Raw genomic sequence first — 25,182 nt, forward strand, 5'->3', positions numbered from 1 at the left:
AAAAGTAGTTAAGACATTGGTAATAGTTCAGTTAGTATGGAAATAGATTGACACTAATTAGACTATTAAGAGAGTGTGTTGGCTACATTAGCTTAGGAAGAATATAATATCCTTTATGAGACAATGTTTATGAAAACAATCATAGAAGGAAGAATAATAGAAATTGGACTATGGCAATTTTAATCTCCAACTTATTTTGTGCACTAGCATTTATAACATCAAACAAAGTAAACTTTATGAGCTTTATTTAATTTTCAGGTACGTGATTCCAGTTAGGCCACAAGGTTTCAAGAAAAGTTCTCTTTCACTTGGGAATATTTCACATATTGTGAGAAGACTTTAAAAGCAGAATATTACTTTGCTACCTTCAACAATTAGGAAAAGGGAAAGATTTAAAACTGTGTATAACAACATTCATGATAAATCTTAGCTCCAAGGATAAAATATAAAGAGAATAAAAAAAAGAAAAGAAGAAAGTATTGAAGGAAATCGGGTCTCCTGCTGCCCTCCCATATCCAGATCTTCTTGTCCCACTGGCCCACTTAGAAGCTAAGGCGTGGCAGGAAATACGGACTCTAACATGCTGTGGAGGTCCCCTGGTGACTGACAGTGCTGACAGATTACATTATCTGCTCCATAAGGTCAAACTTTAAAAATTTTAAATATCAAAATTTTAATTATAAAATGTAGTAATACTTTAAAAAATAAAATTTAGTTTTATTCTGATACCCCAGGAGTTCATTCTATAAGGGTAGTGTTAAACTTAGCTCATAGTTTTGACTAACTATGTAATTTTTTAAAAGACTTTCCATTCAGACAAAAGGTATATTTGGAGTTCTATTTGTTGTTGTTATTTTGCTGCTACATTCTGGAAAGTTTGTTTCCTTATTGAGAGTATAAATAAAATGAGTTACTTCTCCTTAACTTTCCTTATAGAGCAGGACTCCATGCTGTGTTTCTTGGTGGGGAACAGGAGTCATCGCCTGGAGGATGCAGCATACAACAGAAAGAATGTAATCTCCAAACTCTCCCCTCTGTCCTGCAAATGGTTTGCAGAGGTAGCCTGAGAATATCATAACTACTCTGCTTAATTTGCTCTTTGTTTAGATTTAGAGTACATATTTCAAACATTGTTTAAAGGAGAAAAGAAATCATGTCAAAATGTTTCAGGAGATGATTTAGGTGAGAGAGAGAGAAAATCTTCCTGATTACGGACTGGTAGTGAAACCTAAAAGAAATGATAAATGCCCTCTTCAGATGATGATATGATTCTTAAAGGGGCTTATTTAAAAGCCTAGAAATAGTACTGTTTTACTGACTCTTGCTGAATAGGAAAGTGGAAGGTGTGAAATTCTTAATTTTTAAATAGCAAAGTTCAGGTATTGTTGGTGACTTTCAGAGTCCTAGAGGGCACCATGATTAGATCAACACAAGGAAAATAGCAACGAATAGAATAGGAATAGCAAGGAGCTTGAGCCAATGGGAGAATAAGCAAGGTTTCTGAGGACTCCCAACAACTCTCGTGTTCGTGGGTTTCAGTACCCGGTCCCATTGGGTCAGGATGGCATTTCTGGCTCCTGGCCACTTCCCTGGGCCCACCAGCCTATACTGATATGGACTACAAGGGCCAAAGAACACTTCCACAGCCAGCTTGGGATCCGTGAGAAACAGCCATGGGATGCTGGGCTTTACCCCAATGAAGGAGGCAATTTCATCCAAATAAACAATGTAATCCGTCTGTATGGTTTCGCTTTTGCCAAACCTAGAAATGAGAGAGGAAACAGCACTGAGGATATCCAAGCTCTGTGTAGATACCTTGTAGAAACAAGAGCGGGGAAAACTCTTCAAAGCTTTTTATCAGTGAGAACCAACATCCATCCCTTGTATTGGTAATGGGAATGTTGTTCATTTGTCCCATACTTTGTAGTTTTTTTCAAAGAACTTTCACATTGATCTCATTTGGACATTCCCCAACACTGCAAGATAGCTGAGAAAGGCATTTTTATCCCCATAGACAAATGGAGAAATTGTCTCTTGCTTAAATGAAGTTATAGTTCATGGCCATTGAACTAATTAGTAACGGAGCTAGGACTGGAGCCTAGTTGTCTCTACTCATCCTCATTTTGCTGAGTCGTTTGCGTTAGAGCCATCTGTTTGAAGGCATCCTCTACCTCTCAGAGGATTTATGGGCCAGAAAACAGAAATCCACATCCATGTTCTCCTAACTCCTGCAATTTCTGATCCTTTCTGGATCTCCTTCCTGTGATGTATTGAGGAGCCATGGAGAGCTAAAACTGACTGTATCATGTAGCTTCTCAGTCCACTGTTGCAGTTCACTGTCTTGCAGAAAACACAACTTGGTACGGTGTCAGGATCCAAGTAAATCCTCAATAAATACTTGTTGAATGGAGGAATTTAGCTCCTAACTGTCACCCTAATGACCTCACTCAGGACTATTTAAGACAAAAAACAGTTCCAAGTATTCACAAATTCAGACTTTTCTATGGAAATTCTGGACCCCCTGGACAATAGACGTTCTTACCATTTGAGCTTTTTCCCCATTTTCTCATCAATATCATTCATCATGTCTCTCACAGAAGGCAAAGTGCAAGTTCCTCAAAAAGAAGGAAAGACAGGTAATAGTTAAACAAGTCTGGCATAGGACTACCTTGCAATTTTTTCTCTTTAATTATGAGGTATGAATCATATTAGTATTTCCAATATTTTTGTCACTGTCTAGCAAAATAAAATCTTGAGCAAGTGAACATGTGGTCATTTTGAGACAAACAAATAAGTCATTCCCAGTCTTCTCAGAACTAGTACTTGTCACAATAATTAAAAACCACTACCAGAATAGCTTTGTATCTTTACTCTTAGGCTAGTTACCAGATGTTTAAACTCAGTTTCAAGGATTATTTTCTAATCTCTCAGCTGTACTTATAAGAATGTTATCTAATAAATTATAGCCAAACAAAGGTAAATTGGCATCTCTTTTTTAGGATTTAAGAAGAAAAACTTTATAGGAAATTATCCTGCTTTTCCAGAAAAGAGAATTTCCAGCAGATAAGATATACAATTTAACAAAGCCCCAAGTTTCTCTCTAAAGAACCAACAGTTCCTGGATGAGACTGAGCGTATGGACTGTTCACAACTCACCAAGGACGTCACCCCAGCAGACCAGATCCGAGTTGGGGCTGTCCCAGGATTTCAGGCTCATTCTGGCATAGGTTTACGGAGTTCTCTGAGACCCAGACTAAAACATGCTTCTGTGCCCAGAGACCCTTCAAATTTAGGGTGGTTTCTTTGGCAATTTTGGGATCCCCTTGAACAAGATTAGAACTCCCAGCCCAGATCTGATTCCTCAAGATCTACAGTGACTTGCCTAGGTCTCTGTTCTTGCAATCCTTATAGGCAGGGTTACTTGAACAGCCTTTGTAGGTATGGCTTTGTTCCAAACCTTGCAACCCATCCTGTCCTTGGGCAGGAGGAGAGATCAAGAAGAAAGAGGCTGTGCTCAATAGCCCACCAGCTACTTCCACTTGGTGACTTGTAACTGGCCCCTCTGTCCTGTCATTCTGGTTCCCCCAATTGGATTGTTTGACTTATCTCCCATTTCCCCTAAGACTGAGCCTTTGCTTTGTACATCAATTCTGCATTGACTGGGTCTCTGCCTTTTCTTTCTTCAGAGCCCAAGTTACAACTCTTGTCCTCACAGGGAATAAATGTCCCAGCCTTTAATGCCAGTCTCTCTGAGCCTGAACCCTAAGCTTACTTCTTTCTGAATAGAATTTCATGCAATCACCTTCCTGGCTGCTGCCTAAACTGGAGCAACATCATCCTGCAACATATCTCTGCCTGCAGGGAAAGTGAAGGAGATTCAGGGGGTCACTGAAGTGCAGGACTATAAAGACATGGATGGCAGCCTAGGGGGGAGAGGTGGCCCGAGATAAGTAGTGGCAGGTCCCAACCTCCTGTATAGAAAGAGCCTTTAAACCCCAGCAAGTCAGGTAGGACTAGAAGCCTTACATGTGGCTTCAAAGGAAGCAGGGCTGTTAAGATCTCTCATACAGGAGTTTTTCATCTCTAGGTCTAACTAAACTTTGACACCTCTATTTGTTCTTTAACCGTGGCCTTGTTTGGTCTTAGGATATGAATCTGCTCACAGCTTCATTCAAATCATAAGTCATACCTTAGTGTGACTCTGATCCCAGTATCTGCTATTGGAGGATGTTGCCTGCCTTCCTTGCCTGACCCCAATCAAGTTTGTTGTTTCCTTTTTCTTTTTAAAATACAGGAATTCAGTATTCCTATACCTTAGAGACTGACCGTCTACCATACCTAGTACTTCCTGCCTCTAATGATCCACTGCTTGTCTTTATCTGACACATGATAGGGAAGAAAATAAAGGAGAAAAGCCACTGCCTTTCCAAAAATCATAATTTTTTCCATAACTGGATATTTGAATTTGACTGGATATTGGCTTGGAAATATCTTCTCTTGTCAACCTTTCAAATAATGCCATTCTATTGATTTTTGAAAGCATAATTTTATAAAGTTGTCATGCACCTAAGACCAGGAGCTCTGGTGTTCTTAAGTTTAATGAAAGATCTTAAGTAATTTACAGCTCTAAGGAGTTACAAATCACAAAAAACTCCTCTATTAATATCTTGTACTGTTGCATATGATAATGCAATGCATATATTTTAAAGTGCTTATAAAATATAGTACCCAAAATACAGAATTATAGGGTCTCCAAACTGCATGGGACCTAGGATTTGTCCCTTGCTATTAGGATTATCGTTTTTACAAAGACCCAAAGGCATTCTCATTGGCATCCATCTTCCCCATCAATGAGTGTCTTTATCTACTTACCTTTTATTATTTGTGCTGCCCAGCGGGCCTGCATGTCAGCTGTGGGAATGGCAGACCCAAGGGACTGGACAAGGCCAATCACTGCCAAGGTGGGCTTCTCCAGTTGAGGAGGGAAGATGCCTTTAAACAAGGTGACCTCATTGTCTCTGCTTTTGATGATTGAGTCATCAAGGAAGGGATAGGCATAACCATAGCCTGTTGCAAAAATGACACAATCAATGGCCTCAAACACTGCCCCATCCTCAAAAATGGCTGAAGTCTCTGTAAACTCCTTCACATTAGGCTTAATGGACACTCTTCCGCAGAGAATGCAAGCTAAGAGCTCATCATTAAACACAGGCTCCTTCCTCAATGTTCTGCATGGAAAATAGAGACAACCACAAGAACTTTAATATTTCCTCTTTGTTTTATTGATTCATAATAATTAATTAATGATTATTCATAATTAATTAACAAGGAAGGAGAAAACTACTCAAGATTTTTTTCTATGCCATTGAGTGTCACCAGTATGGTTGAAGAACAAAACTGATGTAAGGCAACATTGTGAAGTAGCAGAAGTCGCCGTTTGCTGATGTCTTCTCTATTTCCTGTGATCCTTTTCTCTTCTACAGATCTTTCTTCAAATCCAAGAATAAACCTGCCAGGCCCTATCCCCTGTTAAAGTCTATATCAGGAAAAGTCCTAGAGTCAGAGTACCCAGGTATTTGAATTTTTCTTTGCAACCTATTAACTGTGAACTTTGATCAGATGAAGGTTTTTTAGTTTCTCTGTGTCTCATCTTTCTCACTGGGAGTGGCAGTAACAATTCTATCTGTGTCAGGTCACTGGGAGACCTAAATAATATAAAGAATTTGGCATAGTCTGTAGCACATAGACAGTGCTAGAAAATGTTAGGCATTATTCCTAACACAGTATACTCCAAAGTGGCCATTGTGATGTAAAGAAGATCAAATAGAGGAAGGAAGCCACGGTGGGAAAGCTGCAGCCAGCTCTCCCATACAGACAAAGTGTCAGCCCCATGCAGACTAAGGCACAAGTCAGGTGAGGGAGGGAAGGTCCCGGAAGTTAAATAAGACCAGGTGAAGGAGAGGGCCAGTTTGAAGCCTTGCTCAGTGGAAGTCTTGAAAGAGAGAGCTGTTGACTACTTTTTATTCAGTAATATCTCTAGTGAGTGCAGATAAATCTGAATTTAGAGATGAACATGGATAATGTTGAAGAAAAGGCTTTGTTCTTGTAGGACTGTGGGAGCTGTGAGAGAGAGCCCAGGTAGATTCCACTGGGGATGAGACTGAGCTGGACAATGAGATTGGTTGGAATTCTGGTTGGAAAAAAGCTGGACTCAACTGTGAGAATTACCTGCCATTTATCTTAAACACACTGCCATCAGGCTTTCACTCCCACCACCAAGCTGAAGCTGCACTTGTCAAGGCCACCAGGATCTTCAAGCTACCCACTTGATGGATCAAGTGAGCCAGATCCAATAGTCCACTCTCCTCGTTTTACTCAACTTATTAGCAGCCTTTGACACAGTTGATGGTTTCCTCCTTCTTGAAACACTGTCTTCATTTTGCTTCTAGTCATCAGTCTCTCTGGATTCCTTTCCTACCTTTTCTTCCTATTGTCTCTCAGTGTCTCCTGCTGAATTCTTCTCCTCTTCCTTACTTCTTAACAATGATATGCCCAAGAACTCGGCCCTCAGAACTTTTGTCTTCTCCATCTCCATTCATTCCTCAAGAGATTTCATCTAGTTTCTTTAAGTACTGTCTATATTTTGTTGAATCCACATTTTTAACTTATGGTTTGAATCTCTCTTCTGCATTGTGTCTCCCACTGCTACTCAGCATTCCTCTATTCAAATGTCTAATAGGAATTTCAACTTTGATTTGCCTAAAACTAAACTCCTCCTGTGGTCTTCCACATTTTAGTAAATGTCAACTCCATCCTTGCATCCTGGCTCAGATCAAAACTCTGGAAGACATCCTTGACCTTTTTCTTGCTCTCATATCCTTTATCCAATCTAACTCAAAATCCTGTTTGTTTTTACCTTCAAACTATATCCAAAATCTGACCACTTCTGAGCTCTCGTTGCTAACAGCCCTAGTCTAAGTTACAATCTGCTCTCATCTGGGTTTTTGACGTAAGTCTGTTAACTAGTCTTTTTACTTCCTTCCTTGACCTAGCCCCCCCGCGCCCCACACACTGAATGATGACCACAGCAACCAGAGTGATCTCCTCAAACTAACTTAGATTTTTGTCCCTAATTTGCTAAGGTGTCTGTAATGGCTTGCCATTGTATTAGGAGTAAAAGCCAGAGTCCTTACAATGGCCTACAAGGCCCAATGCCACCTGACTATTTTGATGTCTCTGGTTTCATCTTCTGCTACTCTCTCTAGCCATCTTTTATCCAGGAAGAGAAGCCCATTGCAATCTGTTGAACATGCCAGTGATGCCCCTGAAGAGGCAATGCCCTAGCCCTCTGTCTGGAATACTCTTCCCCAGATATCCTCATGGCTCACTTCTTCTCCTTCAGGAACTTGCTTCAAAATGTCCTTCTCGGTGAGACCTCCTCTGAGGACACCATTTAGAATTGTCCTGATGGCACTCTCCATTCCCTTGCCTGCTTTGTTTTTTCTCTACAGTACACCTCACCGTATGATCTTCTGCTATTTCTTCATTGCCTCTTTCCCACTACTAGAATGCAAGCTCCATAAGTTCAAGGATTTTGCCTATTTTGTTCATTTCTGTCTCCACAGGGCTTAACACAGGATCTGGCACATAATAAATGTTTAATAAATATTTGTTGAATCAATGAATTCACTTTGATGTAAATGGTTTAACACTTGGGTTTTTCACCTCCATCAAAGTAATTTCTTATCCTGTGACTGGTTTAGGGGATATTTTAGGAGAGAGTGAGGAGGACACTTAAGATGCAGACATTATGGCCATGTTAAGGGGCGAGTGGTGAGAGTGGAGCACAAGGAGAGTCCCTGGGCTTAACTTAACTCTGCCGTCAAGTGAGAGGCAGTAGAGCAAGGTGGCTATGAGTGAGGGGCTCTGAACTCAGCAGATCTGGCTTTGTTTTGAACGCTGCTTCTGCTTCCTGGCTGTGGGTCTTTGGCGAAGTTTCTCATCTCTAAAATGAGCATAATAATAGATTTTTCCTGATAGTTATTGTGAGGACAAAACGAGATAGTGCGTGTCAGAGTTTTGTTAAGGCTCAACAAGGCTCTGACATGTATTAAGTGCCTAAAACATGTTAATGATTGTTGTCATTACTCTAGGGACTAGAGGTGTTATACAACTTTCCAGCTGTGCAAATCTGGTAAGGAGGATTGTGAAACAGGAAACCACTCCTAATTTTTGCAGTTCTTTATCCTCTGAAATGTGAGATGTGATTATTCTACTAATACTATTTTGATTTGTTTGACGCTTGCAACACATTAGGATTGCTGACATTGAAATAAAAGTTAGCAGGCATATCATGTTTAACTCTACTTTACCCATTTAAAGGCATCAAGCCATAGTTCTCGTGCTTGAATCTTGAATTCATTTGCTTCATGTACCACCAGTCAGAGAAGGCTGTCGGTAGATTGTTCTTGAGGAAGGTTTCAAATCGAGTGATAAGCATCATGTCCCATGGATAGCCATCATCCCAGTCCCGGGTCATCACCCAGGAGCCACTTCTGGAGCTGATGATGACCTTGAAAAAAACACCAATTCAGCCAGTGAAGTAGTGATTGTTTGTAGTGGATATTGTGGTCTGCTCCCCAGATCCCACTTTAGGAATGAGTATATTACGCCAACTGCAGGGAGCGCTGTCAGAGGCAGCCCTCGGCTGTTGGCCCTCTCTGGGAGTTGCTTTGGGTGAAGAGAGGAGCCTCACGCAAGGTCTTATACCTTCTCTGGACTCCCTGCATCCAGTGATTGGTTGATGCAATGATTTATAGGCCCACAGCACCTCACCCCAATTTGGGACAATGTGGAAGGACTACCCCAGCTTCAGAGTAAGGCTAAGGGAGGCTTCCTTCCCTTCCTGCAGAAGTACTGAACCAGAGAGCACTCTCAAATAAGCCTCCTGCGTGCTGATCTACATCTCAGGGTCAACCATCCCGTCATACTGTTCCAGGCAAATTTTTGTATTTTAATAAAACCTTCTCTGGAGTAGATGACCAATAACTGAAGTCTAGTCATATTTTCCATAGTGCTTATCTGATGATCATTGTCTACAAACAAGCAACTATGATCCCCAAATAGGCATTTTGACCTAAAATGCCTACCACTGTCCCAACAGAATTTGGATTCAGAAAATGGGCTCAAATCTTGGCTCGGCTACTTACTGGTGATGTGATTTAGGGCAAATTCCTTTAAACTCTCTAATCTTCAGTTTCGTCATTCATAAAATGGAGCTCATAGGTTCCCGCCACATTGAATTTGTGTGAGGATTAGTTCAATGTGATAACCCATGCTATATGGCTAACATTGCCTGGCATGGAGTATGAGCTCCTTTCCTCCTCCTTCTGTTGTGTTAATCCCCAACAGTGAAGTTTTTCAGGTATTTTTTTTTTTTTTACAGTTATTACCTATAATGTCACTTCAAGGCATTTCTCATAATGGTAGCTAAACAGAGACAAAGGATCAATTTGTTGAGAGCCTCTGAAGTTGGTCTTTCTTCCCTCTAATTTATCCTATATACAATGAATGAATGAATCTCTTAAAACTATAGTTTCATCATATTTTTCCTTAGCTCAAGAAGCTGAAATGATTTACCACTATTTATGGAGAAATCCAAATTCTGTAGCCTGTCATTGAATTCCTTAAAGCATATGACATAACCTGATTCCAATTTTTCTTTTCTCCTTCAATTCCTATAGCTACTCTGTTCTTTGGAATCAGATCTGGCCTTCAGTCCTCTAACACTTTAGTGGCTCAAGTATTAATTTCCTCTATGAATTTTAAGAAGGCAATTGACATTTCTTCTAGTTCTCAGTTGCCTTTTCTTTGAATTGGGCATAGTAAAACCCAGACTACTTTCTTCCTGCAGTCAAGGGAGCACATTCATAAGCAGGCACTTGAGTACCATAATGCGTTATACAAATTGTTATTATAAAGAACCTCCCTTCCAGCAAGACAAATCCACATAGTCAAATAGGCAGGGCTCACTCCTGTCTCCATACCTTTGCTCATGTCATTTTCCCTCCCAAAAACACCCTCTGCCACCTCTTCAACCATGTGACTTATACATGTCCTTCAAGGACTGGTTCAGGTCTACCCGCTTTGAGGAGCCTCCAGTTCTGTAATCATAGCATTTAGTTCTTGAGTCACTTGTTTATCCTTTATTCCAGTGGCAGCTCTTGTACTGTTGTCATGCTTTCCACTTAACTTTTGAGGTTATGTTTAATCTATGCTATCAATGCATTATTTTCCCAAACATTTTCCTTGAGGGGCCACGTAGTTGACTTCTTTGTGCCTCTATGGTTTCTAGCATAGTGCTTTGACCGGATAAATAGAAATATATTTTTATTCCTTTTGTGCTGCCATTGATCTCCTTGCTTCATTGATTATACTGCTATATTATAAAATGGACCTATGTTGGGGATAACCAGTATGACATCAGTAGGCATGACATCTGGAGATAGGATTCCCATCTGGGGCTTCTGGGCAGTTAATCTCTAAAGAATCTTCCAAAGCAGGAAGGTGGCATTTGTTTAAACTCCCTAACATGCCCCACAGGGTCCTCTATCACCTCTTCTCCATCTTCTCTTCAACATCTCACACCATTCTTTTCCAAACCCACTGAGTTGCAGCCAAGGGGCCTTCTCTCAGTTTCTTGAAGCTCTAGGCTTCTTCCTGCTTCAAGACCTTCTTCCTGTACTCCTATTCTGACACTGTGCCTCTTTCTCAAATTTTAGCTCTCAGCTTAAATGTCATCAGCTCAAAATGGCCTTTCCACTTCCCAGTCTCACGTAGGTCATCCCTATGATCCACTCTTATAGCATGCTGTTCTTTTCCTTACTAATGCTTTTCATAATTATAAATTATACCTCCTTGCCTGTACTAATTTAATATCTATTTCTTCACTGGACTCTGAGTTCCAGGACAGGTATCACGTCTGTTTTGTTCACCACTCTCTCTCCAACACCCAAGCCACTTTCTGGCGCATAGGAAGCTCTCAACAAATAGCCATGGATGACCGTACACATGAATGAATGCATATAGAACTCCATATTGCTGAAATCATGTTCAAATGCTTTAACTCCTTAACAAGCTCAGAAAATACTTTCTATTTTTGTCTGTTTTCTTGAAAACCGACACTCAGAGGGATTGAGGGATTTACCCAAGAGTCTCAGAGATATAACCTTAAGCCTGAATCCACACTAGCTTTGGAAGAATTGATCAGACATGCTGGACACCAAATGTCTTGAAGAAGATTGTCGAACAACAACGTCACTCCTTGCTGATGTTCTGTCTTTGCTGTATCAAGCTATTTAAAACCTCGCCTGTCACTGAGGGAAGTTGGGCTATATGAAATGCCGCTAAGTTTTTGCATCAAGTCCCTGCCCCTCACCCCTTTTCACATCATACCTTTCAAATGGTTACTGTTCCTGTCCCTTTAAAGATAGTCCCCAAACACCTGGGAAGTGGTACCTGTTTAGCTATGTGGCTGAGTTCCGTGGCGATATCACAGCCCGAATTCCCCAGGCCGATCACCAGGACTCTCTTCCCCTTGAATGCTCCTGGTTCCTTATAGTCCCGGCTATGGATGCATTTGCCTTTAAAAAGTTCTAGTCCTGAGTGAAAAGTGGGAAACATATGAATCATTTTGATTTCCATTTAAAAAACTGCTGTGAGAGAACTTGTGGGTGAATGCAGTCACAGCAAAATGAAATTTTAATCCTCCAGGTATATTAGATATAATAGAAGCATATTTTAATTTAATCTGTTTGTACTTTTATATATAAAAAAGACATTATCAAGATATTCATCTATGCCAGATGTGTAGTTGGCAGCCTAAATTTCAGCCTTACCTGGAAAGGACTCTTTTGGTAGGTTGGGGTACACGTGATGTCCAGAACAAACCATTACAGCATCAAAGATAGACGATTCTTTTTTACCATCCTTTTCAGTGGTGACATTCCATTGGCCGGTGATTGAGAAATCAGGATGTTTCTCTACACTGGTTACAAATGTCTAAGAGAAAGACAGAAAGATGGCCTTCTTTTCTGTGCTAACAGGTAGATTTGGCATCAACTTCATCAAATAGTATGAAAAAAATCCTTAATAGATAGTGGCTTAGGAAAAATACTTAATTCATTATTAAGGAACATATTATAAATTCAAAATTTCCTCAGAATAGAACAAAACATTAAATGGTATATATATTTCTTATGTATATTTTATACCAATATACCAAAAAAAGAATATTTTGTATTTTTTTACACCCACAAGATTTCTTGTGCATGACCAATTTTCTGCAGTACAGAGTGACTCGTCTTGGAGATGTGACAGTGAATTCAATCATAGTCTACAAGGGGCATGTACCACGTGTATAAACTAACCTGGTGGCTAATGATTTTTGTAACAACAACTACTTCCGAACGTATCTCCTTAGCCATTTTATTTTTTAACATTATTGTTGGCTTACAATGAAAATATGATCTATATTCAGAGCTTCAGTTCTTCTCAAATTTTAATGTGCATAAGAATTACCTGTAAAACTTGTTAAAGTACAGACTCCTGGGCCGTTATCCTCAGATGTTTTGGTTAGTAGGTCTGGGGTAGGCATGAAAATGTGAATTTCTAATAAGCTCCCAGGTGATGTTCATGCTGGAAGAATCACTGGACTAGATTACCCACAAATATTTATTCACGGCTAAATGGCTGCCTGTTGGTGTGCTCTCTCTTCTAAAAAAACCTTTCAGTTCTTCAGGTTATATTAGGAAGAGGATCTTTATCTGGTATTAACTGTTCTTAAAAACTTTATGGCGTAGTATTTCATATGTATTGAAGAATACACATACACCTATATGTATAATGTTTTCCTACTTAGGAAGCGTGATAATAAAATAAGCACTTATGAACCCATAAGATCTTGCGCATCATTTATTTAGAATAACTCTGAGATTATTTATTTATTTATGCTACTGTAAATGGCTCCTTTTTTGGCTCATAATTTCTGTTTGTTGTTGCTGACATATAGAAAAGCAATTGATTTTTATATGTTGATCTTATATATCATCACCTTGCCTAACTTTTTTGCATTAAATGTTATTAATTCTAGTAATTTGCCTCTAGATTCATTTGGATTTTCACGCAGAAAATCTTATCACCTACGATTAATGATATTTTCTTTCTTTCTTGTTGTCATTCCTTTTATTTATTATTCTTTACTTACTGGACTGTTTCTTAAATGTAAGACTATTGAAAAGAGGCATAATAATAAGAATCATTATCTTGTTCTGGATTTTAAAGGAAATGATTCTAACTTTGTACTTTTTGATTCAGCACCGTCCATAGCAATATAATATGAGCAACATAAGTAATTTAAAATTTTTTAGTTGTCACATTAAAAATTGAAAAAATGTATAATTTAACCTAATTTATCTGATATATCACTGTCTCGACAAGTAATCAAAATAAAAATTGTTGAATTAGGTATGTTATATTCTTTTTCATAATAAGACTTTGAAATATAGCGTGTATTTTATGCTTACAAGCACATCTCAACTTTGTGGCTAGTGGTTACCATATTGAACAGTGCAGATTTAAGATAATGTTTGTATATATTTTGATGGGTCAAGAAAATTCTCTTCTAATCTTAGTTTGGACAGAGTTTCCTTTTCTTTCCTCTTCTTTCTTTCAGGCACCAATGGGTGTTAAATTTTATTGAATACCTTTTCTGAACTTGGTGAATATATGGTTTTCTTTCTGTAACAGGTTTTTGTAGTGAATCACACATTTGTATTTCATAATATTAAAATATTCTGTGCCTTTAGTCCAAACTCAACTCAATCAATCTTTTTTTAAATACTTTGTTGGATTCATTTTTGCATCAATTTTCCTGAGGAAGATTGGTCTGTAATTTTCCTATTTCCTATTATCCTTGTCTACTTTTGATGTCAAGGTTATAAAGTCAAAGAATAGTTTGGGAATCATACTTCATTTTTTAGTCCCTGGAAGAGTTTATAAAATATTGAAATAATTTGTTCATTAAAAATTTTGAAATACATATGGAACTGTTTATTTTCTGTATAGGAAAATTTTCAGTTTCTGAGTCAAAAGAACTATAAGTCATTAAAGGTCTGTGCAGGCTTTCTACTTCTTTTCGAGTGAGTTTTGATAATTATTTTTAAAAAGAGATTTAAAAGTTTAGCCAATTTAAAAATTATTTGGTGAACACTTTTAATAGTATTCATATAGTATTCATTTATTTCATCTATGTCAATTTTGTCCATTTTTTCCTTTCTAATATTATTTATTTGTAACTTTGCTCTTTTTTCCTCAAACTGTCAGCTATTTTTCTATTGTTTATTTTTTAGACTTTTCAAAAAATGAACTTTTAATCTTCTTAATATTCTTTATTTTCCACTTTATTAATTTTTTATTATCTTCTTCATTCTACAGGCTTTGGGTTTATTCTGCTTTTCTTTTCCTAATCTTATACATTTTTAAATCATTCTTAATTTCTAATTTAAGTTTATAATTTTCATGAAAGTTTTGATCTCTATGCTTCCTACAAGTATTGATATGTAGAATTTAAATTATCATTCAGTTCTAAGTATTTTAAAATTTCCATTGCAATTTCTTTTTTGACCCATAAGTTGTTGAGAAAAAAATTTAATGTATAAATTCATGCCTATTTTACATTTACTTCTTTATGTTGATTTCTAAGTAAATGGCATTTTGGTCTAAGAATTATATGTGGTCAAATGTTGTAAATTTCCCATGTATTCTTGAGAAGAATGTATATTCTTTAAATCTAGGGTCAGAGAGCCACACTGTTAAAAATGTTGACAAGTAAGAAAGAGATACTGAAAGGAAGAAATAAATATAGAATTCTTCACAGTTATGTCCCAAACTAACTTTTTGATACCATCTTACGTTAAATCGTGTGTATTTCAGGAGGTTTTTTTCTTTGGCAAATGCAGTAATGTATTCCTGGAGCTTGCTGTGGTGCATGAAGTTGGGGAAGTCATCGGGATACGGGAAGTCGGGGAAGCACATCATCTCTTTGGAAGAGTTGGTGAAGACTGACCGGTAGATGCTGGCCCTGCCTTCCTCCACGCGGTCCTGCGAATGCGTGGTTTCAAATGGAAGAGAGTTTGTAAATGAGTCTACTTGTCACAGTCAAAGCCACTTCCAAATAGTTATCACTCATTTTGACTCAGCCTTTGCTCACAAGTGAATTCAGTAAGATGAGGCATTAATTAACTTCACTTAAACAATTTGATGCTAATCAAAAGAATTTAGAATATGGAAAAATATATTTTCCTTAACATCTTTTCTAAGGGAAACAAATTCCGAATTTCATTATGTCCTTTTAGGAATATGTAATTAGAATTATTTTATTCCTTTGAGCAATTAGATACAGTGATAGATATTTTCCAAAATTCAACCCTGCAAGATTTCAGTGTATCAACTCACGAGCATGGATAAACAAAATGTGGCATATATGTACAACGGAATATTATTCGGCTTTAAAAAGAAAGAAAATTCTTTTTTTATATGTTTTTAATCAATTCACTGTATACATTTCAGAATGGGTATCACATCATTTCATTGAAATAGCAATGTGCTGAATGCACGATGCACAAAATTTGTTATAAAAATTTTTTTTAATGAATTTTTTATTGAGGTAACATTGATTTATAACATTATATAAATTTCAGGTGTACATCGTTATATTTCAACTTCTGTGTAGACTACATTGTGTTCACCACCAAGAGTCTAGTTGCCATTAGTCACCGTACGGGTGTGCCCTTGTGAAGGAAAGTCTGACATATGCTGCTGTGGGAATTAACTTTGAGGAGTTCCATTACACTGAGTGAAATGAGCCACTCACAAAAAGACAAATACTGTATGATTCCACTTATATGAGATACTCAGAGTAATCAAATTCATAGAGACAGAAAGAATGGTGGTTGCCTGGAGCTGGGGAGAGGGAAGAATCAGGAGTTATCTTTACCGGTTTTGGTTTTTTTTTTTTCTGGTGAGGAAGATTGGCCCTGAGCTGACATCTGTTGCCAATCTTCCTCTTTTTGCTTGAAGAATATTGTTGCTGAGCTAACACCTGAGCCAATCTTCCTCTATTTTATGTGGGATGCTGCCACAGTGTGCCTTGACGTGTGGTGCTAGGTCCGCGCCTGGGATCCCAACCTGCTTACCCTGGGCCACCAAAGTGGAGCACAAGAACTTAACCACTATGTTACCAGACTGGCCCAGGAGTTATTTTTAATTGGAACAGAGTGCTAGTTTGGGAAGATTAAGAAAGTTCTTAGAAGGATGGTGGTATGATTGTACAACAACATGAATGAACTTAATGCCACAGAACTGTACACTTTAAAATGGCTAAATAGTAAATTCATAATAAAAAAAATCTCCTTTAACCCTTCATGAGGTAGTTCTGGCAGATTAGCTCACAATATTTTCTTATGTACCTAGGGCGGAAGGAACTTTGGCTGTGTTTAGACTAGTGTTTTTCAAATGTTTTTGACCACAACCTATGGTGAATAATGTATTTTATATTGCAACCCAATACACACACACACACACACACACACACACACAATGGAAACAAAAGTTTTATGAAACAAATTATATTCAACTACTCAAGTTGCCCTCTGATATTTTCTATACATTCCATTTAAAACTGCAGATTCATTCATTAATTTATTTCATAGCACACTAGTGGTTATCTCTAGGGTGGAAAACATTGGTTTAAAGGAAATGGAAAGTGGATAAAGCATTGAAAACTAGCAAGAACCCACAAGGAGAAGATGAGAGAGGATCTCCCAGGACAGAGTGAGGGTTTTAGGGTTGGCTGACATGCTTCACTCAACAATCTCATGATTGTTCCCTCAACTTGTGACATAAGGCAGATGGTAGACAGAATTTTAAGAATGACTCAGTGCCCCTCATCCTTGTATGGTTCTCTCCCCTTTGAGTTTGGATGAAACCTGTAAATATCATATCACTCCCATGACTATGTTGCTATGTGGGCTTCATTTAATCACAAGATCCCTTTAAAAGCAGAGTTTTCTTTGGCTAGTAGCAGAAGAAGTCAGAGTTTCAAAGCATGAGGCGACTTCAGCTTGTTGTTCCTAGCTTTGGACATGGAGGGATCCATATGCCAAGGAATACTGGCAGCCTTTAGGAGCTGAGAGGAATTCCCATCCTGCGGCCAGCGAGGAAACAAAGACCTTAGTCTTACAACAGCAGAGAACTGAATTCAGCACCAACCTGTATGAACTTGGAAGCAGATTCTTTCCCAGCGCCTCCAGATAAGAGCCCAGCCCAGCCAACAACTTGGTTTTGGCCTTGTGAGACCCTAAGCAAAGAACCCAGCTGAGCTCATCTGGACTTCTGGCCTAAGTAGCTGAGAGATAATAAATGGGTGCTGTTTTGAGTTGGTAAGGTTATAGTAATTTGTTATGCGGCAATAGAAAATTAATACGAGGCCAAAAGTGAGGTCCTGGAGCTGGCCAAAGTTGGGAAAAATTATGTACTGTTACACCAAGGGAGGAGTTTCACGTAATAAAAATGATATGAAACTTTGAGACAGGCTCGAGGTGCTTTTTCAGGTTTTGGGTGCCCCAGGATAATAAATCTCTCTAGCAATGCTGAACTCATTGGTCTTCAGCTTTTCTTAGGTCCCCAAAAGGCCATATTTACTGAGAAGTGAGTTGTAACAGCAATTAAACACATCATTTATGACTTGCTTTATTTAACTTAATAACATATCATGGACATCTTACTGTTCCTACTCAGTGTTATAGGGTATCTTAAATCCCATGTTTATAGACTGATTCCTTTAAATTGATTATATAGGAAGTTCATAAGAGAATGACTTATAGAGACCATAATTGCATTTTCAATTACAATTTTTTGGGGGAGAGTGGTCAACAAAGATCCACACCCTGCTTATTTATGGAAGTAGCTTTATTCTTTTCTGATTACAAAAGTAATCCAGATTTCTGATTAAATATGACAGATTGTGTAGATGCATTTAACTCTTCTTTCACCCAGAACTCCTCTAAAGTGACTGTAAAGGTGTCAGGGGTATGAACCCACAAGGAATAAACAAGGGAGCAGAAAGTAGAAGCAAACAAGAAATAACATTTTGGAAGATAGAACATAGGTCGATGAATGACAACTGATGGAACAGACCAGAGAATGCTGAAAGTTAAACCTAGATCTAATTAAGTGGGAATCTGGATCGAATAATAGTATTACAAGACATTCAAGGTCTACAATCTTTTACCTCACCAGTATAATTTCTCAGCAAACTACTGGAGGATATACTCTGATGTACTCTGTTAAAATTAGGGAATAAACTAAATGGGAGGAAGATAAGAGTTCCAGAAAACAGGGTTCCCCAGGGTACCAGCGATGTGGCAGGCCCAGATGAGAGAAGGAAGACAATCCAGAAGAATACCTTTAAGAGAGAGTTCAGAAGAATTAAGCTGATGGAACACCTGCTGAGCTTAAACATATTGAGGAGAGAATCATAATTCCGTGGGAGAACTTGGGGGATAAATTAGAGATAGTATTTGTAAAATTAAACAAACAAGAATACAAGGCAATTGTTAACTCCAGTGAAAACAAAAAACTGTCCAAGAAAGACAGTGTCATTAGAATCCAGTAAGTGACTCAGCAATGAACAATATTTACATGATTATAATGATATAAACATGAAGGTTTATTTAAACTAAAAGGATCATAAAACTGCCTGAGGAAGGAGGAGATGGAAAATTTTGCACATAGGTATGTCTTTTGTTCCATATATCCTAAAGGATTGTTATTTCCATATAGCATTGGTCACACAAACTCTATAGGTGCAGAAAAAGTTATAAAAGAAATGAGTGAAATGGGCCAAACCTGAATATGGCAAAACAGAGAATTCAAATTCAGTCTAAAAGGGGCTGATTATTACTATGAGTAAGGGGAGATCCAGTGTTGCCTGATCTTCTGATTTTTCAAAAGAAGAAAGATCCCTAGATTTTATGTGAAACATCCTGATTTTAAAATATTGGATCAAAATTTTAAAAACTGTGTAGCTCAAATAAAATAGACCAGCTGTAGTATAAAAAGAGCTGGTTTGGTAACTCTAAAATATATAAAAACTATGGATTTTTATCTAGTAATTTTGTGATCATCCACTCTAATGTATTATTTTTCGTAACAATTTTCCTTGAATTTTCTTGGTATAAAGCTATATAGTAAACAAATAATTTTTCCTCCTTTCCATTTTTCTCTTTATTTTTATTATTAATTGCTTGTCTTATTGATTGGCTCAAACTTCTAGAACATCAGTTAATAGATCTTTAAGAGAAAAGTTTAAAATTTCCTGGTGGCAGTGTTGCCCTTCTTCATTTTGCTACAACGTTCTATTTCATTGTATTGTTAACAGAGAATTTCATCTTATTTATATATATATATTTTCAAAATTATTGAGGATTTTTGGTTAAAAAATCAGTTTTAGAAATGTTCCGTGGGTGCTTGAAAATGAGGCATATTTCCTCTGGTTAAAGTACAGGATTTACTGAGTATCAACTAGTGACAGACCAAAGTGCAAGATGCCATGGTTGCTAAGGAAACATCTGGTCAAAAGTAACCAGGACCCTTAAGAAAAGAAAAACCAGATAAACATTAATCTAACTTTAAGATAATATTTTCTTTCTTTTTAAGATTTTATTTTTTTCCTTTTTCTTCCCAAAGCCCCCCGGTACATAGTTGTATATTCTTCATTGTGGGTCCTTCTAGTTGTGGCATGTGGGACGCTGCCTCAGCGTGGTTTGATGAGCAGTGCCATGTCCACGCCCAGGATTCGAATCAATGAAACACTGGGTCGCCTGCAGCGGAGCACGCGAACTTAACCTCTCGGCCACGGCGCCAGCCCCTTTAAGATAATATTTTCAATTTTAAAGAGCCAATAAAACCTCAAAGGGTGCTCCAAAGAAAAAAATATTTTTTCCTTAAAAAAATTAAGTTTCCACCTGAAATGGTTTTCTCTCTGAAGGAATATCAAATTGCAGATCTCTATGTATAGTTGCTAGTTCATAATGGAAAGCACTGAGCACCAGAAATTTCTAATTGGGGCTCATATAACTCAAAATTTTCAGGGCCCCCAGAATATCCATTTTAAGTATAATATTAGAATATTACAATCACATCAGCATCGCTGGACTGACATCAGGGTGTTAATGGGGCTGCGTTCATTCCAGAGGCTCTAGGGGAGCGTCCATTCCTTGCCTCTCACAGCTTCTGGTGGATGCCAGCATTCCCTGACGTTTTCAGCTTCTAGAGGCTGCCTGTCTTCCTAGGCTAATGGCCCCTTCCTCCATCTTCAAGGCCACATCATAGCATCTTCCAATCTCTCTCTTTTTGCTGAGCCGATCACATTGCCTTTTCTCTTCTGTCTCTGTGTGCCAAATCTCCCCCGCCTCTCCCTTATGAGGATATATATTATGGCATCTTAAGATCACTCAGATAATTCAGGATAATTTCACCATCTCAAGGTTCTTAACTTCATCGTATCTGCAAATATCCTTTTTTCCTTTTTAGGTAACACTTACAGGGTTCAGGAATTCAGCCTGATGACTTTGGTGGGGAGGCATTGTTCAATTGTTCATCCTACTACAGTCCACTGTCTGGCCCTTAAAGATTCGCATGCATCCCACCTGAAAAAAATACATTCACCTCATCCTAACATCCAAAAGTCTCAATCCACTGCAGCATCAAATCAAGTCCCGAATCTTATCTATGTATCATCAGCTCAAAAGTCCCAAGTCTCATCATCTAAGATTATCTAAATCAGATATGGATGAGACTCTGGGTATGATCCATCCTGGGACAAAATTCCTCTCCATCTATGGACCTGTGAAACTAGAAAACAACTCATCTTCTTCTAAAATACAATGATTGGACAGGCATATGTTACTAGTTATAGATAGTCCCATTCCAAAAGGGAAAAAGTGGAAAAGAGGAAAGGAGCCACCAGTCTCAAGCAATTTTGAAATCCAGTAGGGTAAACTTTGTTAGCTGTCAAGGCCTGAGAATAACCCTCTGTAGCTCAAGGCTTGAGCCTCTGGGTTTGAGACTCTACCCCTGGGCTTTTCCTTTTTCTCCAAGGGTAGCACATTTAGCAGCTGAGTGGTCTATCACTCCATGATGCCAGGTTCAAATTTTAACTCTTCCTTCAGCAGCAAGAGGGCAGCTGCTCTCCAAGGCCATATGAGCAGTGTGTATCTTCAGTCATGTTTTGCAAAGCCAGTTGGAATATGATGATTTGGTTAAGACGACCGTGTAGAAGAGCTGGCCAGCTCAATAGGCCGCTTGTTGAAATGACACGCAGCAGTTAAACAAAGGGGTTAAGTATTCAGGCTGGAGACACAGGCCACCTTGAACTGGCATCTTGTCTTCACCATTTACCACTTTTTAATTTTCTTTTTAAGCTTCAGATTCATTTGTAAAAGGGAAAACATCATACGTAGCTTATAGGATTATTGTAAAGATTGAATTATTCAAGATGCTGGGAGGTTTCAAGAGTTCTTTACAGTCTAGAAAATATTTATATTAATGAGAATAATGCTCATCTCTTTATAATATTTAAAGAGCTGTCAAAGACACTGTATCCTTATATACAACCTTTTTATTGAGGCATAAAATATAATACTAATTTTGCATTTGAGGAGGAAATAGTGGTTTAAAAAGGATTATCTAGCTACTTAAATTTGCATATATATTAATAGTTTATCAGAAGAAGAAGAAAACAGATGGGGAAGACTTGGCCAAACACTGTTTCTACGGTTGGAGATGTGATGGAGTGGGGGGCACTAGGAAGCTCCCACACTCACTGATGTGGTTGTAAGGCAACACTGGAAGTGATTTAATAAGTGCATATAAGCATGTCTGCTGATAGAGTCCTCATTACAAATGCACAGAGACAAAAGGGCATTGAGCAACTTCAGATCAGTGTGTCCTATTCTTGGTTCCTTGTGTAGCTGTCTCATTAATTATGCGTTTTTTGCAAGATCAAAATTAGCACCAGAAACCTTAAAGTCTGTGGTCTGAATCACTAAGAGGACCTCTAGTAACCTCAGCAAAAGAATGGGAAGAGTCATTGTTTTTTAAGTGTGTAACTCTATTTTACATGAACCTAACCAATATTTCACCATAGATTTTATCCCCAAGTGACTTACACATCAATGATTTATCAGGGGTGAATTCTGTATGCAGAGACCTTCAAGGCTAGCATGCAATCTCATTTACTTCTGAAGTAAGTAACGAACTTACTTTCCAACCTGCTTCTGATGTTGTGCTTTGTAGATTCCAAACCTAGGAGGGATTATAACTGCCACGGCACCTGGTTTGGAAGCCTGTGCTCAAGCAATGTGTTCTCACCCACTTTCCACCTCACTTTCTGGTCTATTGCAGTGACGTCCAGCTCACCGAGAATTTCCATAGGCCACCGACGTCGTTGCTCCTCTCAAAGCAGGTGGGCTCCAGCCCCACTTCCAGACAGCACCTGATGGAAGCCAAGCCACTGACACCAGCTCCAACGATGGCCACTCTCTTCCCCATGGTCACCTGTGTAAAAGCCCAGAGAACATTTCCAGCAACAGGATTTCTGAAAACCTATTTTTTTGTATCACTCTTTGGAATAATAAGAAACTTTATTTTTGTACCAAGAAAGCAATATTTTAAAAAAACTAGATTAGAACTCCTTTTAGTCATCTAACTACATTTTGCAATTCTCTCTAACATTCTCTAAAGAGAATGTTTTCTCCCAAAAAAAAGAATCACTTTGCTTTTAGCCAACTCTCCAAAATTAAGAGACTGATGGTCCGGCATATGTATTTATCATTTTTGCCTTTGGTCTTTTGTAATTTACTCGTCATCAGAGAGAGTGAACAGGGTAAAGAAAAGAAAATTCACAACTAAAACACATATCTACACACCTATGACCACAAACACATATGTATAAATGAATAAAGAAACAAATATATATATGCATGTGTACACAGTGTCTCCCCCTTATCTGCACTTTCGCTTTTGTGGTTTCAGCTATCTGCAGTGAACCACAGTCCAAAAATATTAAAGGGAAAATTCCAGAAATAAATAATTCGTAAGTTTTAAATTGTGCCCCCTCCTGAGTAGTGTGGTGAAATCTTCCAAAGTCTCGCCAGGGACACTATGTGTCACTGCCTACGTCATTCACTGATATCGCTTCATCTCATCATGTGGGCATTGTATCATCTCATGGCACCACTGGAAGAAGAAGGGTGAGTAAACACAATAAGATATTTTGAGAGAGAGAGAGCGAGCGAGACCACAGCCACATAACTTTCTTTACAGTATATTGTTATAATTTTTCTATTTTGTTATTAGTTGTTAATCTCTTACTGTGCCTAATTTATAAATTAAACTTTATCATAGTTATGTTTGTATAGGAAAAACCATAGTGTATGTAGGGTTCAGTACTATCCACAGTTCAGGCATCCACTGGGCATCTTGGACCATATCCCCTGTGCATTAGGGAGGACCACCGTATATATATATGTGTATGCATAAATACTTAAATATCCACATATGCACAACTATATGTATGAATGAAGAAACAAACATATATGTACATGTGTGTACGTATGTACACACACACACACGCCCACACATATATTTTTATTTATTTCTTCTTTCTACTTTAAGACGTGATGAGGAACAAAGTCTGGCTACGTCTGTATTTCAGTACGCCAGGTGGGCACCCTCTTTCCTCTCCTAACAATGTTCTTCACCTTCTTAATTAAAAAGAGAAGTCTCTTCATCCAAAACAATTTCTTCCCATTAACGGCCCTCCTCAACCTCCATTCTCTTCAAAGAAAATTACATTTCCTAATCTTTTCCTGTTCCTGGCACTATCTTTAGGCCCTACTTCTATTTTTTCTATACTTTTATTTTTTTTTCTTTATGGACAAAATCACATAGATATGCAGAGAAATAGACTTGAATGACAAGAATCATGATCCTTAATTCTAAAAAAAACAACAAAAAAATCTACCTGAATACATGTCATCCTCATTCTGGCCTTATTTGGTATAAACCACAGCATGTTCCTTCTCCATTTGCCCACCCCCCCCACCCCCTCCCTCTCAGTCCATTACAATATGATCCTTTTTACCTTTTCTACCTTGTCCTTATCTTCCCTTCTTCTGTATGTTTAGGTCCCGTCCAAGTTGTTTGGGCAGTTTGAAAGAATAAAAGACTTTCCGTGAACCAACACTGGGGAGACGATTGTTGGAAAATAGGAGGAGCCGCTCTTAAAGAGATATTCATTTGTTGGTCCTCTAACAAGTGACGGCAACCGTCAACTCACTGTGATGGACGGGGCTCTGTGCCAGCCCTTTGGGCTGCCCAGTCTCTGAGTTCCCTTTAGTGACAGAAAAGAGGATCTACTCCTTATGCTCCCGGACGCTTGGCCTGGGAGTCAGGCCGTTTCTCTCTGCCGACTCTGCAGATTTCTGCTGCCTTTAATTATGTGCTATTTCAAAGCTCACCTTATTTTTCTCACTCCTAATTCTTTGGTGGGTATCTCACAGTAGCCCGCCAATACTGTAGAAAACCAGCTGCTTAGCTGATGTATCCCAGCAGCGAAGATGGATTTCTCTGCTCCTTTTCCTCCTATCCTTTCCTTTGCCCTTTGTGGCCAAAAGTCTGGATTTCTCAAGTTTGTATTTCTTTGATTCAGGGAACAGTGTGTAGCCACAGAAAAGATCAAATTCCAGAAATTGATCCCCTAGTACTGGGTAAAATTATGTTGGCAGTAAGACTAAATAACTGCACCTAACTCCCAGTCATGAAATAAAGTGAAATTTCTAAAAATTGTTTCCCTTTCAGCCATATTCCTGCATCACTTAAAATTATGACACCTCAATTATTTTACCCAGTGAGTCTCTTCATTAAGTAGGTGATACTTAGCATAAGCTGGCATATATTTAATTCTTGAGGAATTTTGCTTTTTTATGTCTTTTGGAGACGGTAATGTTTATCTCTAAGTAAGTGCGGGGAGATGAAGAGCCAGAGACATTTCAAATCTTA

At 38.3% G+C, this 25,182-nt stretch overlaps 1 protein-coding gene across 3 annotated transcripts; it reads right to left on the reverse strand.

Moving 5' to 3' along the window:
* Nucleotides 1-228: 228 nt before the first annotated feature.
* FMO3 (flavin containing dimethylaniline monoxygenase 3) lies at nt 229-24,779 on the reverse strand. 3 transcript variants are annotated; one of them, XM_044758437.2, is made up of 9 exons: nt 24,642-24,779; nt 22,540-22,677; nt 14,971-15,159; nt 11,898-12,060; nt 11,518-11,660; nt 8,373-8,572; nt 4,873-5,228; nt 2,543-2,615; nt 229-1,762 (listed from the first exon to the last, which is right to left on the reverse strand). In XM_044758437.2, exons 2-9 carry the CDS (start codon nt 22,669-22,671, stop codon nt 1,420-1,422), a joined length of 1,599 nt encoding a protein of 532 aa, XP_044614372.1. In that variant the 5' UTR covers nt 22,672-22,677; nt 24,642-24,779; the 3' UTR covers nt 229-1,419. The 3 variants fall into 3 exon arrangements, with proteins under 3 accessions (XP_044614372.1, XP_014700658.1, XP_044614373.1); XM_014845172.3 differs by lacking the exon at nt 24,642-24,779 and adding an exon at nt 24,266-24,533; XM_044758438.2 differs by lacking the exons at nt 14,971-15,159; nt 24,642-24,779 and adding an exon at nt 24,266-24,440.
* Nucleotides 24,780-25,182: the final 403 nt, after the last annotated feature.

Source organism: Equus asinus, chromosome 25, assembly GCF_041296235.1.
Source record: "Equus asinus isolate D_3611 breed Donkey chromosome 25, EquAss-T2T_v2, whole genome shotgun sequence".
NCBI lineage: Eukaryota > Metazoa > Chordata > Mammalia > Perissodactyla > Equidae > Equus > Equus asinus.

Excerpts from the sequence above, each read along its gene's own strand:
- FMO3 (XM_044758437.2), bottom strand. The coding sequence starts at position 22,671 with ATGGGGAAGAGAGTGGCCATCGTTGGAGCTGGTGTCAGTGGCTTGGCT. Across the intron at positions 8,573-11,517 it reads TCAGCCACATAGCTAAACAG|GTCATCATCAGCTCCAGAAG; the intron begins GTACCACTTCCC and ends GTTTTTTTCAAG. Across the intron at positions 5,229-8,372 it reads GGCTTGATGCCTTTAAATGG|AACATTGAGGAAGGAGCCTG; the intron begins GTAAAGTAGAGT and ends TTTTCCATGCAG.